The sequence below is a fragment of the Haliotis asinina genome, chromosome 2 (genome assembly GCF_037392515.1).
Source record: "Haliotis asinina isolate JCU_RB_2024 chromosome 2, JCU_Hal_asi_v2, whole genome shotgun sequence".
Taxonomy (NCBI): Eukaryota; Metazoa; Mollusca; class Gastropoda; order Lepetellida; family Haliotidae; genus Haliotis; species Haliotis asinina.
Genome location: NC_090281.1, coordinates 3890129 through 3906978, shown reverse-complemented (window position 1 = coordinate 3906978; position 16850 = coordinate 3890129). Strand labels below are relative to the sequence as shown.

The window sequence follows — 16850 nt, the reverse complement described above, 5'->3', positions numbered from 1 at the left end:
CTTCTCGCTGTCCCTCCGGAATGGATCATAATCCTCCACGGGGACGACCAGGATACCTTTCATCGATCGCGCCGGCACGTTCAGGTTGATATTCCACACAGTGTCGCTCTTATCTCGCACGATTGATCTATGCCTCAGTACGCGATCGTATAGGATAGCCATCTTCCCAGAGTACTGACTTCGAACCTGCCTGGCCAGCTCCGGGCTAGTGACCATGTCGAACTCCAGAGAGATGTTGTCTATGGCATAACTGGCCTCATCACCGTTCGGTGTACGCACTACTTTGCTATAGTCGTTAAACGTGAGCTCGTATTCTAGCCTATCACCCAGCGCGGCCTGGTAAAACGGCGCGTGTCCCGTGAGCAACTCGAAGTCGAGCGGCACGCAGAATCGATTCCCGTATGCTAGAGCGATAGCCTTTTCACCGTCCGATAGCTTGTCTTGCTGGTCTGTCGTGAAGACGTATCCTATGCGCGCCCGGGTTGATTTGCTGATACCCTGGTACACATCATTGACTCGTTCTCTCTCGCTTTTCCAGAGATCCTTGTAGCAGTGAAACACGTCGCTGTCGTCGATGCTCAGTACCTCGTTACCGCTGATCTTGACGGTCGTTTTCTTGATGATAGCTCGACCCACGTTCCGCACTAGCTCGCGTTTGTCGTTGTTGGAGGTCAACGTGATATTGAACGCCAGTCGAACAGTGCCTGGTACAATGAGGTCATTCTCACCAAGGTTTGGAAATCTAACCAGCAGAGTTTGATTCTGGTCTATCTTGCTGGGATTGTTGGTGATGGTCACCGACTGTCGCACGGCTCTGGCACCTAATGGCTCTCTCAATCTTCTGAAAGGATCTAATTTTCTACCGTACATTGTTATATAAATGAAATATATTTTTAATACTAATGGATGAAGACATACCTATGGATGATATGTGGGACGATAGTGCCCAGGCATTCAATGATGACCAGGAGACCTCATTCTCGCAAGGTGACGAGCTCCTTAAGGACGCCGTCAACGATTATTACGATGTAGTTGAAAATAAATCCAAACTCAAGCCGTTGGGAAGGAACTATTCCGATTTTACCCTCAGCAATGGCACGCTGCGTTTGAAGGCTCACCCGGATATCGATCTCATGCATCAACACACGAGAAAACCGCTTGCCTTATCAACATTGGCCGGTAAACATGGAAGTAAGTTTGTCCAAGATGAACTAGGCTTCACAGATTACGGTGGCGCGCGACCTAAGCAGTATCCTCCGAAGTTAGTTCAAGGTCTGGAAGGCATCAGGGACGCCACATCAGATCAAAACATGACTTATGATATTAAAAAAGTGTTGGCCGACTACGAGAACGAACCCTTCCCGGGGCTCGAATTTACCGTTCGGGAACTGAGGGGGTTGGACCTGTTGATGCAAACCATTCGTGGTCAGCTCTGGAAAAGCACAGCCAAAATGAGTGAAATAGACGACCACATCGCCTATGAAAAGAAAAAACTCGGTGAAACTGAGGACGAGTCTATGAAAGCCACCATTGAGGAACGAATACGTAATTTGGAAGATGAAAGGCAGACCTGGTTGGAGACAGCGTCCGGCTACAAAGAAAAGCTTAGATCCCAGGTCAGCCGTATACGGGAAACCATCAATCAAGTCCTCCACCGAGACACCACGTTAGCAGACAGGATTCGGATATTGTTCCGGGAGCAAGGGATCACCATCGCCAGCATTCTGACTGCATTGGGTTTTATCATATCAACCCTGGTGGTGTCACTAACAGGAGGTACCCCTGTGGGGCCTGCCGGCGGGGGAGTTACCCCCACACCCCCTGGCGGTGGGGGTGTTAAAGACTGGATTAAAAAACTCGGGGAAGGCCTAGCTAAACTGGCTGGTAAAGCCGCCGAAGCCCTTCCCGGCATCCTGGGTAGCATCGTCTCGTGGTTGTTGAGCGCTCTGTCTAAAACTGCCATGTGGCTCAGTCAAAACCTGTGGGCAGCCATCGTCGCCGTGGCGGGTCTGGTGTACGTAGCGGCTAAGAAATCTTTAACCAAATAAGTCCCAAAGTTACCCCACCAACCACTAAGGCTGTTTTATTATCAATATGCTGCTGATAGGAGACCTGCATATGAGGGGCCACCTCCTGTGGTGTTGGTTGAACTTTAGGCTCCGGAGGTGGCGCCACTATACCCTTTTCACGTGGTTGGGTGTGTGGGATATGTGGGGTGTTAATATCGGGGTTGATACCCAACTTTTGGTCCGCCGTGGCTATGACTATTTTGTTGTTATAACCCACCACTTTTTTTACTCTCAGTTGCATATCACTCGGAGACATATACAGCCCCACACCGAACACGTAGTTAACTTTCGATCTGGCGTATTCTAACACGTTTTGGTAGCGTTCGATGGCCCGCGGGAGATCAACTGGAGAATTAATAGCATCCTCAACGTTGGCAACGAATTGTTTCTGAGCGTCGTAAGCAGTTCCCTTACCGATGATGTTGGAACGCGTTTGCGACTGCGCACCCAACAGCGACCACACATACGTTCGAATCGAGTCGTTCAAGCGTATTGTACCAGCACGAGTGAATCCTTTCGATGTGTCCAGCATGAACATTTTCCACCCGTCTGCGGTTGACTGCTCCACTTTCTGGACTGTGAAAGCAACACCACCTTTAAAGTTCATACGATCATCCCTCCATTCATTACTCGACAAAGCAAAGTCCGGGCGTAGTTTACCTTGTTTCAGTACAAGATCACTGAGTTCTTTCACTGATCGCACGCCATCAGAAGGAATACCCAACCCGTGGTTCGGCCCCGGCAAACGCCAATCCGTCTTCGGGTTTATTTCGAATTCATTACAAATACGTTCGTAGGCCCGTCTATCGTATGGGTTGTTTGTTGCGTCCCACGCTTTGTCCTGTGGGAGGGGGGCACTGATCTCTTTAAGGATACGTCTGACCTGGTAGTACACGTGGAACTTGAACACAGACTGACTCAGCGGTCCACGCTGAGAGTCGGCCAATGCCACACCACACCCCGTTGTAGCGCACCACACAGCAAAGTTGAATTGATTCTGCCAGAACTGCATAGGGTTGTTGAACCACGCGTGGACTGCCTCAATGTTAGTCACCATAAGCTTATACTTATCGAACACATCTAAAAGCTGGGCATTGAAATACAACTCAGGAGCAACCACGATCTTCATGGGGGAGAAATCTACATCCAGTTTAGGGTAAAACACACCAGGGGAATACATTTTAAAACTATTATATAAATAAATATATATGTAATATGTACATAACACTTCCAGGAATAACGAGCGGTGAGGCCGTTCAGCTGACGCACGCGATCGATAACACGTCAGGTCAACTCGAAGTCGCACTCTGCGATATCACCTACCTACCGCAATGGACTAACATTAATATCAGCAACAATAAGCTGTTCGTCAGTGGAACTCGCAGCCAGATAACTGACGGCTACTACAGCGTGTGCTCTCTAAACGACGAGGTCTTCAAACCCCTGGGAGCCGAACTCAAGATGAACGACTCAAACGGTACAGTGGTGTTAATCAACAATGGAATAAACCCTTTGAGGCTCGGCCGACCATTAGCAAGGATACTCGGTATGTCTCCTGACGAGATAAAACCAACAACAACCGTCACAGGCACGAAGTTACCCGACCTAGTACCGTACCGAGAGCTGTACATTCATCTCAGTCAGGTGAGCACAACGTATAACATTCAAGGAGGTCACCCTTCCACTATATTGAGAGCAGTGCCGGTGAAAACTGAGAAATTCAACGACGGTAGAACCGAGTCATTTTCACCACGGCAGTATAAGAAATTAACCCAGGGCAACATACCTGAGCTGACAATATCGGTGTTAGATATAAATCATAATCCTGTAAATATAGTATACCTCAGCTTAACGCTTCACGTAACATGACCAGCGCACAAGGGCCCGGAGTGAAAAAATGCGTCAATATCGGGATCTCCGACCTCGGAGACACACGCGGTTTCGACGCTCCCGGAGTAGATGGTAAATCGTATGCCTTGCAACTGAAAAACAACATTTACAAACGCGTTGAAGTCTCCTCCGGTGGAGCCCTAAGTGATATGATAGATACCACAGGAGCAACAGCCAACACTAAGTACGCCCTCGTCAACACCGGTGATGACAACTGGAGAATATACCCATCATTCGGGGGTAAACTGTTCGACTTAGACAATGTTGAGAGCACTACCGTCGTCAAAAACAAACCATATATGCTCGTCTTCACCGAAGATGACAAGTGGGTGTTGTTACCCGATAACAAATGGTTTCTCAATATTAGACTCGTCTCCCCTTACGTGTTCACGGATAACAAAGACAACCACCTAAACAAAGTCGTGAACAATGGAACCCTGCTCGTGGCTTACGTCCCAACTCAGAGACGTAGCATAGTCGTCAGCCCAGTCAACACTATAGCAGCCCACATGCTATCGAGTAAACCAGCCATACAAAACGTGAAATTGCAGTTGGTGTCTGAATTCGAAGGTGTGGTCAAGATACTAGAGAGTCTACCGGCAAACTCAACACTATTCATCAAAGTCTACCTAGGGGAACCATCGGTGAATGATGTCGAGATCGTGAAGGGGATCAAACTCGGGTGGGTGAAACGACACCAGTATCAAGTTTGCAACGTTTACGTGCGGGTGGGTGTCGACTCCAGGACCAGTCTGCAGGGGGTCAACGTGATCGTGGAAAATAAGATATCACTAATCAATATCTTCCTGCCTGACAACATACACTTCATGGGTATTAAGTTAACCCCTGAATTATTATCAGAAAACCAGTTGGAAATTATATCATAATAGTATAATAATGACTAGTCATCATCCCAACACTACACTTAACGACCTGGGAGATACGGAGGGATTCGATCAGCCTGGTGAGGAAGATGAATTATACATCCTACACTTCAAAGACAACGTGTACAAACGGGTGTCGTTATCAGATTTTAAAGAACCCAAATGGCTGGTCAACTTAACACCAGCCTCACCTTATATCACAATAGGTGAAAATGGGGTGATCTCTAAGATTAAGAACAACGGTAGTTGGGTCGGGGATTTCATTCCGGAGAGGTCATTAATCATGATGGCTGCTGGTCCCGGGAAAAATAGGTTAAGGACTATAGTAACAAATAAATTACCATTTCACAATAATTATTATAACATACATCTTGATATATCCCCCCCTTTCACACTCATCATAGAAGTCTTCTTTTTCTATTTAGGTAATGAAAACACCTCAAAAGAACAACAAATTTTACCCGGGGTGTCAATACACTGGTTTGATGAACACACAGGCAAATATTGTCGTATTGTTATACAACAGGATACCCACGGGGCCCCTATAAACCGCTTAATAAGCCTCAGTGGGGTTTTTATTACAACAGAAAAGTCTATTAGCCTCTCACCTATTACCCTGATTGATGGTCTAGATCTTGTAGGCTTCAAATACATTGATAGATTTTTAACTGAACCCCAATTAAAATATCTTTCAAAATATATATTATAGGATGGGTCTGTACCCAGTCGTAGAGGAAGTAGCGAAGACATTGGAAACCGTAGATGGGTTCCGCTTGAGGCAGTTATGTGATATGAAACGCCAACTAGAACAAGACCGTGACACGCGAAAAGCACTATGTAAAAAATATAATAGAGCTTTCAATATCGTGGACGGGGCTGACACTACCCTTATGGCAACCAGCATGGGACTAGGGGCGGCAGGCGTTGGGTTGTTAACCACCATCGTGGCTGCACCTATAGTGCTAGGTATTGAAATAACGGCTGGGGTGACAGGGTTGGTAGGGTTGGCGCTTAAGTTAGTATCACGCAGACTTAATCGTAAGGCATTGAAACACGACGAGATAAAGGTTCTGGCTGAAGCAAAGCTAAACACAGTGAGTGAGCGTATTTCCACGGCACTCTCTGATAGTAAGATCTCAGAAGAGGAGTTTCGTTCAATCCTCTCTGAACTCAAAAAATATAACGGAATGAAACAAGATATTCGATCCAAGTCTCGTAAGTCTGCTATCAGCGAGGACGAGAAAAAAAAGTACATAGAACAGGGGATACAAAAAGCCCAGCAAGCCTTTATTATGAACACCAAAGAGATCGTAGGCGGTTCACGTTAAACTGTTTCATTAATATAAACATAACATAACCGTAAGCGAGCCACCGATCCTATATGGTCAGTCAAAACTTACAACATAGATAAAGTGGATATAAAAGCCGACGAACCTAACTTATACTACTTGAGGGATGGGCCGGGTAGGGGGTTTGTAAGAGAAGAATTATTGATCGTACCGTACGGCACAGTGTTACCGCCTGCCAAGTCACGGTAAACGTGATGGCGTAGCTTTGTAGTAGGGGCAATAATAGTAAGAGCTAATGGTCCCACCAAAGCCTCATTTAGTAAATGAGGCTTTTTAGAGGGGTTTTTGAAAAGTGTTTTCGGACTATCATTCCCTATACTACTGAACATTTGTGGCCAAAAATATACAAAGGATTTCAATGGTCAGTCAGGATGAGAATGCCATGACCTCAACAAACACCTGTCATGAAATCAACATATTCTACTAGGTTTCCCATCACCTCCTGGCATGACCCCAAACAACATAGCTCACATGATCTCAACATACAAACTTGACCTCCAAAAATATACTTTAATTGACAACCAGAAACAACCTGACATGACCTCACAAACAGCTGACATGACCAAAACAAAACCCTCTCTATCTTACCTCCTGATCACTCAAAGATCCCTCCACCATGAGGTCTCTGTACTGTAGTCTCATCCCTGCAGACTGCTTCTCACTAAAATGTCGGCCACAGCTCGGACAAACCTTCTGCTTCTTCTTCCTCTGAATTATCTCCCCTTGTTTCTGTCTCGCTTCCTCCAGCTGGTGATTCGAGTCAATTGAAGCAGAGGCTATTTCCTTTGAATGAGTTGAACCTATTTTGCCTCTTTGAAACATAAGACCTTCCTCAGCTATCCCTACACATCCTTTGTGCGGCCTAGGCAGGTCATTGTCATCAGACTTGCATTGCTGTTGTCCACCATCAGTGTTCATTGCATCCCCACTACTCTCCCCCATTGTCATGGAACTTGCTCTGCCAGAAATGTCCTCCCCTGACTTTGAACTTGTAATAGATGGCTGACTTCCATCAGTGTTGTCATTCTTAGAACCCGTTGTTTTACTTGTAGTGGATGGACCAGTTGCACAAGAATCATGTCTGTCTAACTCAAGTCTTCCTTTGCTGTGATTGGTTGGACTGTTTCTAGACTGCTTTTGATTGGCTCTCAGAGATGCTCTGGGGTAGAATACAGGTGTTTTGCTGGAATTCCCTGAAGTATGCTTGTCCTGATCACTGGCTTTGCGGACTGGAGTGACGAATGCAGTGTTCTTGTAGGGAGTTTTGAAGCTAGAGGTAGTGTTCGTTGTCCGCTTCTCTGATGACTTGTTTAGAATGCCATCAAGATCATAGTCATCAAACCTGAGTCAAGCAGAGAATATCTGAATAGTAACCTTACAATGCTTATCAAAGTGCAAACAGCTTTTAGAAAGACAGCTTCATTTTGTGATTGAGTGTCTGCATTCAGAAAAGAAATAATTTTGTTTGCATAAAGGCATATGTTTATTCATGACGTTTCAAGAGACAGTAGTGTAGCCAAGTGGTTCAAAGGATCGCTCATGAAGGTCTGGGTTTATATCCCAGGTGTGGTAGAAATGTAAAGCCCTGCAACAATGGATAAAAAATGCTAAAATAGCAGAAAACCATGTTCACTCAGTAATCACGTCCTAATGAAACAATGTCCTTGTAAACCACTAAAGGAGAGTGACTATTGTTTCATGTCAACAACATTCCACCAGCATATATCTAGTCACGTGAGAGCTAAAGAGAATTGAGACTGGAGCTTGAATGTACATCGATAGGATGACTGGCTTAGAAACATGCCATTACCTTCAAACAGAATTGTGTATGGTAGTGGTGGTCCGATTAATTGAAATAATCTAAACGATGACGTTTCCTCATAATCAAACTGACTTGTGCGTGGTGCTACAGTTCAGAAAGTCACTTTTCATTTATTTAGAGAAACCTGAGTTCAAAATTCTTCAATGTTTGTAGGCCATCTATTGAGAACAGGTTGTCCATTAAGCGATCTAATGGTACTGCTACCATGTGTCCTTTCTCTGTTTATAGGAGGACGCGGTAACGAGGACAAATATACTGAGCAGCAAAAGAAATGCATGCTTTGAACAATTGAAATCTCACAAATGTAAGCTTTCATGTTTATGCCTTCTATTTAATCACTTCACAAGTTGCAATTCTTTGCTGTTCAGTGTACATGATCATTTCAACTGCACATCACATTATGTGGCTGACAGATGATACCTGGGTGTGGTGCTAAGTGACGTGGACATGATCGGCTGCAGTCTCCGGCCTTCTTTCACCAACCGGTCAAGATGCATCGCTGTTCAGGAAACAAATCAATTAACTTATCCACAAAGCAGTGATAGCCACAGCCCTAACATTAGTGAGAGAACCAGTATGTATACTGCATCTAAATCTGCATGCTTCTAATCATGCCAATAACAGGATGAATGAGAATAGGTTCTAGTTGAAAAACGATTTCTATACTAAACACTTTTTATCAGCCATCATATGCTTTGTCCATAATCATCGTAATGAGTGAGTGAGTGAGTGAGTTTAGTTTTACGCCGCTTTTTAGTAATATTCCAGCAATATCACGGCGAGGGACACCAGAAAATGGGCTTCACACATTGTACCCATATGGGGAATCGAACCCGGGTCTTCGGCGTGACGAGCGAACGCTTTAACCATTAGGCTACCCCACCGCCCCATCATCGTAATGATATCTATGAGCAATTGTACACTTCAAAATAAGTTTTTGCAATCTTCAAAGTCTTCTACACATGTTAAAACTCCAATGTTTCAGGGCCACTGATAATGGGTAAATCACTCTACCACAAACACTAAATATATTTGTCTTGAACATTGGCACACTTCACTTGAACAGATTTTATCAATCCAAAAATGTCTGACAAATTTTAATCAGTGAAACAAGAAGGTGGCTCTGTATCACCTCAGACTTTAATTGGTGGAAGTTTAATTGGTAGAAGTGGAGATCCATTTTATAGTTTGTTGCTGCCAAATTTATTTTAAAATATGTTCAGTGGCTCAAAAATGCTCACTCGAAGGGCTTAATCCTCAAGCCCTAAATGAAGCAAGTCTACATTTCCTTAGGTTTCTGAATCTCCCAACTCACTGGGGCTCCTTTTCAATTTGAATGGGTTTGTTATTATCAAAATTCTATACATTCTGGGACTATGTGTTAGTCTATGTGTTAGTCTATTTGGTAGTCAGTTGTCATGATTATTTTTGCAAAATCAATACACAAGATATCATCATGGACACATAAATTCTAAGAAGCTGATCATCTCAATTTAATTCATCTCCCCCAATATACATTTCAGTCATCTTACATTTATGATATTCCACTGGTATTTTCTCCATTTGGTTTAGCTTTTACAGTTTCCTTATCAGGACCACAAAGCACAGGTACGACAAACCATGGACTATTTATATGAATGCAAATCTAATGTTGATTTCAATGTTGATTTTTTTTCTCGGCAAATAGTCTCAATTAATAATGTAGAATTCGTTTAACAAACAAGCAAGGAATTGAGAAAGTGATCTTACATTCTGGTGATGACACCACTGGAGTCTTTGATCTGGATCTGTGACCTGCAGCAAAATGTTATCATTTCCTTATTTCAGTAAGGGAAACAACAGCTACCCTATTTTGGTACCTTTTTATGGGAGCCTTGTCTGTGAGGTACAAAAAGTATGTGGACTGGAGAAACAATTACTGCAGGAACTGTGGTTGCCGAGTAAAATCACTGACTTTGTGTGATTGAATCCCAGACTGGACTGAGCCTCTGAATTCATACTTAACTGAAACAATGTAATCCCTAATACTAGTAATAGAACATTTATAACCATAACTTGACTAAATTCTTCTATGAACATTCAGTATAAATCACCAGGGTTCAATTTGCTTTTGTTTGGTGTGACTTGTTTTCATGACTACATGCTTCTGGTGCAAGTTAATTCAGGTTCCTTGGAAAGTAACATCAACCATGCATCTCCTTGAAGGCTTCATTATTTTAACATTAACATTACTAATCCATGTCATCAACACAGTTTTAACATAACTCACCAAATCTCCTCTGTCCATCACTTGTAAGAAGCTGATCATGAGATTCAGTCTGACGTACTTCAGGGACCACACTGTCCTCACTTGCCTCATTCACCAGCTTCCTGGAGGACCCCAACAAAGACTCAGCCACAAGTACACCTCTGCCAGAAGCAGTGTGGAACCCATGCCCAGAAGTAACCAATGCTGTGGGTGGTTCTTGTGCTTCTCCCAACAGTCTCTTTCCTTGGGCTACAGTAGAAACTCCAACACAAGACCCAGAGGCTTGCAACAGGGATTTAGATATCACAGCTGATGAGTTATGATCATCTTGTCTCTGGGCTCCAACCACAACATTTGCTGAAACACCAACTGCACTTGCTGAAGCAGTTTGGAACACATTGGATGTATGTTGAGCATTATGTTCACTGAATACATTACCACCCAAAGCTGTAATGGCAGAACTGATCAAGTTTGATGATTCTGTTGATGTGTCATCTACTGATTCATTAAATATAGTCTTTGCCTGATCCAAAGAATTGGAAGATACAGTAACTGAGCTGCCTGATGCCGTCTTGAACAAACTGGTCTGCTCATCAGTGAACATTTCCTTTGATTTGACAAGGGCACTCTCAGACACAGTCACTGCATTTCCAGATGCTCTTTGAAACAAACTTGTTGACAGCGTAGTTGATAACTGGGTTTCATGAGTGTCTTTCATTAGCTTCTTTGCCTCGACTAGGGACTGCTTGTCCACAGTGACTCCTTTTCCTGATGCTGTTTGGAATAAGCTGGGAGGTTTACTATCAAAGTCTTCACTAAGTGTCTTCCGGGCTGCCGACAAGGAACTTTCTGACACTGCAACACCCTTCCCCGAGGCTGTTTGGAGTAAGCTGAGAGGTTTACTATCAAAGTCTTCACTAAGTGTCTTCCGGGCTGCCGACAAGGAACTTTCTGACACTGCAACACCCTTCCCCGAAGCTGTTTGGAATAAGCTGAGAGGTTTACTGTCAAAGTCTTCACTAAGTGTCTTCTTGGTTGCCAACAAGGAACTTTCTGACACTGTAACACCCTTCCCCGAGGCTGTTTGGAGTAAGCTGAGAGGTTTACTATCAAAGTCATCACTAAGTGTCTTCTTGGCTGCTGACAAGGAACTTTCTGACACTGTAACACCCTTCCCCGAGGCTGTTTGGAACAAGCTGAGAGGTTTACTATCAAAGTCTTCACTAAATGTCTTCTTGGTTGCTGACAAGGAACTTTCTAACACTGTCACCCCCTTCCCAGATGCATTTTGGAACAGGCTAGACATTGACTTATCGTCTTCTTTATACAGCTTAACCATATGTTTGACATCTGACGAATATGAAATACTTTTTACTCTTGGTACTTCTGCCACGTCCCTACATTCACTCATCACCTTCCTGGCCTGATTCAGAGCTGCTGACGAAACACTGACTACCTTCCCGGAGGCTGTCTGAAAAGGATTCAAAGTCATCTTCTCATCAAAAACATCTCTTGCAACTAAATTCTTATTTCCACTTGAAAGTGTAAGCGTGTCTTCATCAATGGAGGTAGACAAAGCAACAGTTGATTCAGTTCTTAGATAAACCTCAGTGTCCTTCCCTTCACATTTGCTATCAAAGTTGCAAATATTCGGCACCACATGATCTTGAACACTGCAAACATTCAGCATCTTCCTGCTGATTGTGGCATTTTCTTCTGAAGCAGCATTTGTTTTTGTATCAGAAATAGGAATATCATCCCACATTGCTTTAGCACGAGTAAGTGAGTCTTCTGAAAGACACATCTGTTTTCCTGAAGCAGTATGGAATCCAGTCCCTTTCAACCTGGCATCAGATAACACACCAACTGAGGAAGCATCTGGCTCAGGATCAGCTGTTGCTCTTCCTGAATCTGACACATCAGCACTAGCTTCATGACATCCATCACTCATTCTTTCCATCCCAGCAGGTGCTGCCCTTACATAAAGCTGACTGCTCATATCTCCTCGGAACAGCTCCTCCTCCAGCAATGCCTGACAGTCTGCAGTATTACCATTACTTTCATCCATCAGTGATCTGGCTGACATCAGTGCCTCCTCTGATATACTCACTCTTCTCCCTGATGCTGTGCTGAATGGACTTGATTTGATGTTATGAATTTTTCCGTTCTTGTAACTGTCACAAGGTTGATTGGTTGTTACAGCTTTGTGATTTTCATTACTAGAAGATAATTTACAGGACACATAGTTTTCAATATTGACTCTTTGGTTGCTTTCAGTGCCATTATCTCGATCATACATGGTATTAGTGACAGCAACTGATTCTACAGTGTCATCTGCTTGAGAGAGTCTTTCAGCACATGTTTCATATGGATCTTTGGGGGCACTTGTTTGAAAGCCACCTTGAGATAACTCTGTCATGTCACCTGTGAACTCAAGCAACATCATATCACATAACTCCGAGTCAGTATTTTCTTTGGTTGTTGAGTCCCCTGGAGTGTTCAGACGACCAGAAGGTTGTCCACCTCCTGTAGTACCAGAAGACGTTTTTGGAGAATCTACCTCCATCTGTTTACTGGTTCTGTCTAGAATCTTAGGTTTCGGAACAATCCTTGGCTTCTTAAATGGCCTGAAACCTTTAGGTTTCAGCATTGGATCTCCCTTTTTGATGCTGTTGTTACTGACAATCTGAAGACCTTTCTTGCCAGCAGCTGAGAAACCTGGTGATGGTGAATGGAATTCTTTAGGTTGATGCATGATGTCTGCTGAAGTTTGAAGTACATCCTCAAATCTTTTTATCGCTAACGATTTACGTGATAGAGGATTAACATTGTCACTTTGTGACTCACTATCTTTGGATTGTTTTTTCAATGTACTTTTCTTTGATTTGAGGAAGTCCTCAAGCATTGATTCCAGCTCACAACCATCAACAGGAACAGTGTCTGAAGCAGCTTTAGAACTACTCTGATCTGGAATTCTCTTAAACTTTTGGTTGTTTGGTGGTATATCAGTTACTAGAGGTTCTTCCAATTCCATCAAGGTCTGAGCTTTCACGAGAGCATCTTTATTCAGAAACAGATGTTTACCACTAGCAGTAGCAAATGATGGAATATCACTTTCAGCAGCCTTCACACAACTTGCTGTTACATCTGCTATATCAATGTATGTCTTGTGTCGTCTGGGATGAGAGTTGCTCTTACTCATGCTATTGCCTGGAATCACCTTCCCTTGATTAGTGTCAACAATTTCAGACATATCAACATCAATTTCAAGCAATGATGTTGCCTTCTGGAGAGATTCTGGATCAAAGTTAAACTTCTTGCCACTTGCTGTTGAGAAACCTGAGACAACATTTCGGGAAATATTTGGGGAATTGACATTTTCACACTTACTGAAATGTTTTGAAACATTTGTTCTTTCAGACAACACATCAGTTTCAAGCAATGTAGTTGCTTTCTGAAGAGACTCTGAATCAAAGCTGAACTTCTTACCACTTGCAGTTGAAAAGCCAGCCACTGCATGTTTCATGCCCTTTGAACTGTCATTTTCTGAAAGGTTGTGATTGTCTTCTGTATTATGCTTCCCTTTAGAAATGTTGACATCTGTTTCAAGCAATGCAGTGGCATTCTGAAGAGATTTTGGATCAAAGCTGAACTTCTTGCCACTTGCTGTAGAAAATCCAGTTTTAGACATATCAGTCAAAAAAGATGTATGTGTGTCTTCAGATATATCAGCATCAGACTCGAGCAAATCAGTGACCTTCTGCAGAGATTTCTGATCCTGGGCAAAAGGCAACTTGACACCAGCATGTTCTAAGCAGCCCTGAGGACAGTCAAGGTTATAGACTGGTGGTCTAGCACTTTCCTGGTTGTTAAATTCCCCAACCCTTAAGATAGATTGTTCTGAATCAATATTCATCAGAGGCAAATTACTTGTGTTGGTCGATGATATACCCTGACTCAAAGAGATCATGGAGCCTTGAGATTCTGCCTGAAGTCTTACATTTCCTGTCTCTGGTCTTTCATCTTTGAGAACTGTTTTTATCTGCACCTCCTCATCAACTGCCACAAACTGATGAGATACTGAGGACACGGTAACAGTCTCAGCTTTTTCTGTCACAAAAGATACACCAACTGTTTCCTCTTTAAGAATCTCCGCTTCACCCTGTTCAAGATCACTCCACACCGACTCAGATCCTGAGGTACTTCTAGCTCTGTTTGATTTGTCTGGCTTTTGTTTGTTGTCATCTTTCATAGTTACAGAAGCAGGGGACTTTGCTTCTTGAAGGGCTAATGATTCATTTCCCATTTTGTTGGTGTCTGTTTGATCCCTCTTCAAACGTAATTCTTCTGCATCTGATGCAAACCTGATATTCTGGATATCCTTGTGACAGTCAGTCCCATCTGTTTGACCACTTGTGGTAACATCTTTGCGATGAGATTCAAGACCACTCCATAATATGTCTGGGTCAGATTCATTCACTAATTTTGGTTCTTTTTTCTTGGGAAGCATCTCAAAGTGATACCCTTTTCTATTTTTGTAAACAATTCTCTCACAGTTGACATCAGAGTCAGAATCCCCTATTATCAGTGATCTGCTAAGAAGAACAGAGTCTTTTCTTGATGTCCTTGACATTGCACTGATTTTGTTTCTAGGAGTTTGATGCTTGACTTCAGGAGACCATTCCTTTATTTCTTCTGTGGACGTCACATACAGATCAGTATCTGAGTCACTCAAAGGCGAGTCAGCTGCACAATTTGATTGGTTTACATTAAACTTTTTGTCAATCTTAACATCGCTTTCACTCTTACAGGATTCAAAATCACTGGCATCAGTGGAGGACATATCATGGCATCCTTGAACTGAACTGTCAAGCTGTACTCCTTTGTCTTTGACATGTGTTTCAGAAAGGTCCATATCACTAAGCATTGCATCTGTGTCCGAGTCACTGAACACCAGAGCCTTCTGAGTGCAATCCTTCCCTGGAACATCAGGCTTCTTGAATACATCCTTTAACTGGTGTTCTGTGGCAGAAGACACATTACTTCCACGAACTGATACTTCTGATTCAATACATTGTCCAGACACTAATAACACCTTCTCAGAAAGTGAATTTGACATCATTTTGTTTCCTGTGGCTGAATGAAGAGCATCATCATGAACTTCCCTGCATGATTCTACCTCAGGATCAGTTCTGACATCTGTGGTCTCATTGGGTACACTATCTACTTGGGAGAACTCAATGTCACTGAAGAGCTCCTCCTGGACATCCTTCACCAAGTTGTGGACATATTGAGAAGAGGGCAGCCAGTGGGACTCACTAGTGACATCACAGCATGCCTTGATCTGCTCTTGACCATCATCCTTCAGATACAATTCATGCACCACTGAAGCATTCTGTTTCACTGCATCAGATACAGCAGACTGACCCATCTGTGACCCATTCTTAGGTGGTTTCCCATCTTTACCATGCTCAAAAAGAATGTTGTTACATAACATATTATTGCCTGGTTGCACACAAAGACTGCTTGATTCATTCTTCTGACTTGATAGGGGCACTGGCAGAACATGTCCTATCTTCCCTTCTCCTGCATGTCGAACAATGTTATGAGTACATGAAGAAGTTGGGTCATCACCACCACTATCAGTCAGCACACCAGCCTGTGAGGTTGTATCTACATTTTGTACAGCTTGTTGGAAGGTGGCAAGTCCACCAACATGAGTCAGTATAGCAGCTTGGAAGGTTGTTTCTAGACCTCCCTCAGCAGGTACATCAGTCTTGGAGGTCATATGTTCAGAAGAATCAGGAGATACAGCAGTATCAGATGCAATTTCTCCACCAACATCAACAAGTTTGGCAGTCTTGGAGGCTGTTTCTCCACCAACAGCACTAGATACAGCAAACGTAGAGGTCATGTCTCCATCAACATCAGCAATTACAGCTTTCATGGGGGTTGTTCTTCTTTCTCCAATATCAGCAGGTACGTCAATTTCAGAGATCGTGTCTTTGACACCATGAGAAAGCACAACAGACGTAGGGGTCAATTCTACATCAGGAAGTACAGCAGATGTGGAGGTCAGTTCTACATCAGGAAGTGCAGCAGAGGTGGAGATTGGTTTTCCATCAGTAAATACAGAAGACTTGGAAGTCAGTTCTCCATCAGGAAATTCAGCTGACATGATATTTAGTTCTCCCTCAGGAAGAACAGCAGACATGGAGGTTGGTTTACCGGGAAGTACAGCAGTCTGGGAGACAGAGTCCCAGTCTTCCCAGTCAATGAGACTCTCATCAAACATCTCTGAGAACTTGGTGAGACCTGTGGAAGATAAGATGTACAAAGCAATTTTCAACAAATTAGACAAACCTCAGGTATACCAAGTGTGAGAATGCAAACCTCAGTAGTACTTAATGACGTACCAAGTGAAAGATAATGTTTATGTGATCACACTTATGATACAGATACTGATTTCAAGTGTTTCACTATCTATGCATGGATGTAAAATCCTAACTTTCTCTAAAGGCTTTTCTACTTTTGAAATTCTCAAAGGACCATTAATTTGGTTCATTTTCAACTGTCGCACATCACAGC

The 16850-nt window shown here is 43.2% G+C and overlaps 1 protein-coding gene across 1 annotated transcript in view; it reads right to left on the bottom strand.

Annotated features, from left to right (window-relative positions):
* LOC137273149 (breast cancer type 2 susceptibility protein-like) overlaps positions 1–16850 on the bottom strand; it is an 80679-nt gene that overhangs the window by 31245 nt on the left and 32584 nt on the right. The window contains exons 8-11 of the mRNA XM_067805622.1: positions 10284–16577; positions 9764–9808; positions 8435–8513; positions 6781–7534 (exon numbers count right to left, since the gene is read on the bottom strand). Of these exons, the coding sequence (XP_067661723.1) occupies positions 6781–7534; positions 8435–8513; positions 9764–9808; positions 10284–16577 (7172 nt within the window). The remainder of the gene's footprint in view (positions 1–6780; positions 7535–8434; positions 8514–9763; positions 9809–10283; positions 16578–16850) is intronic.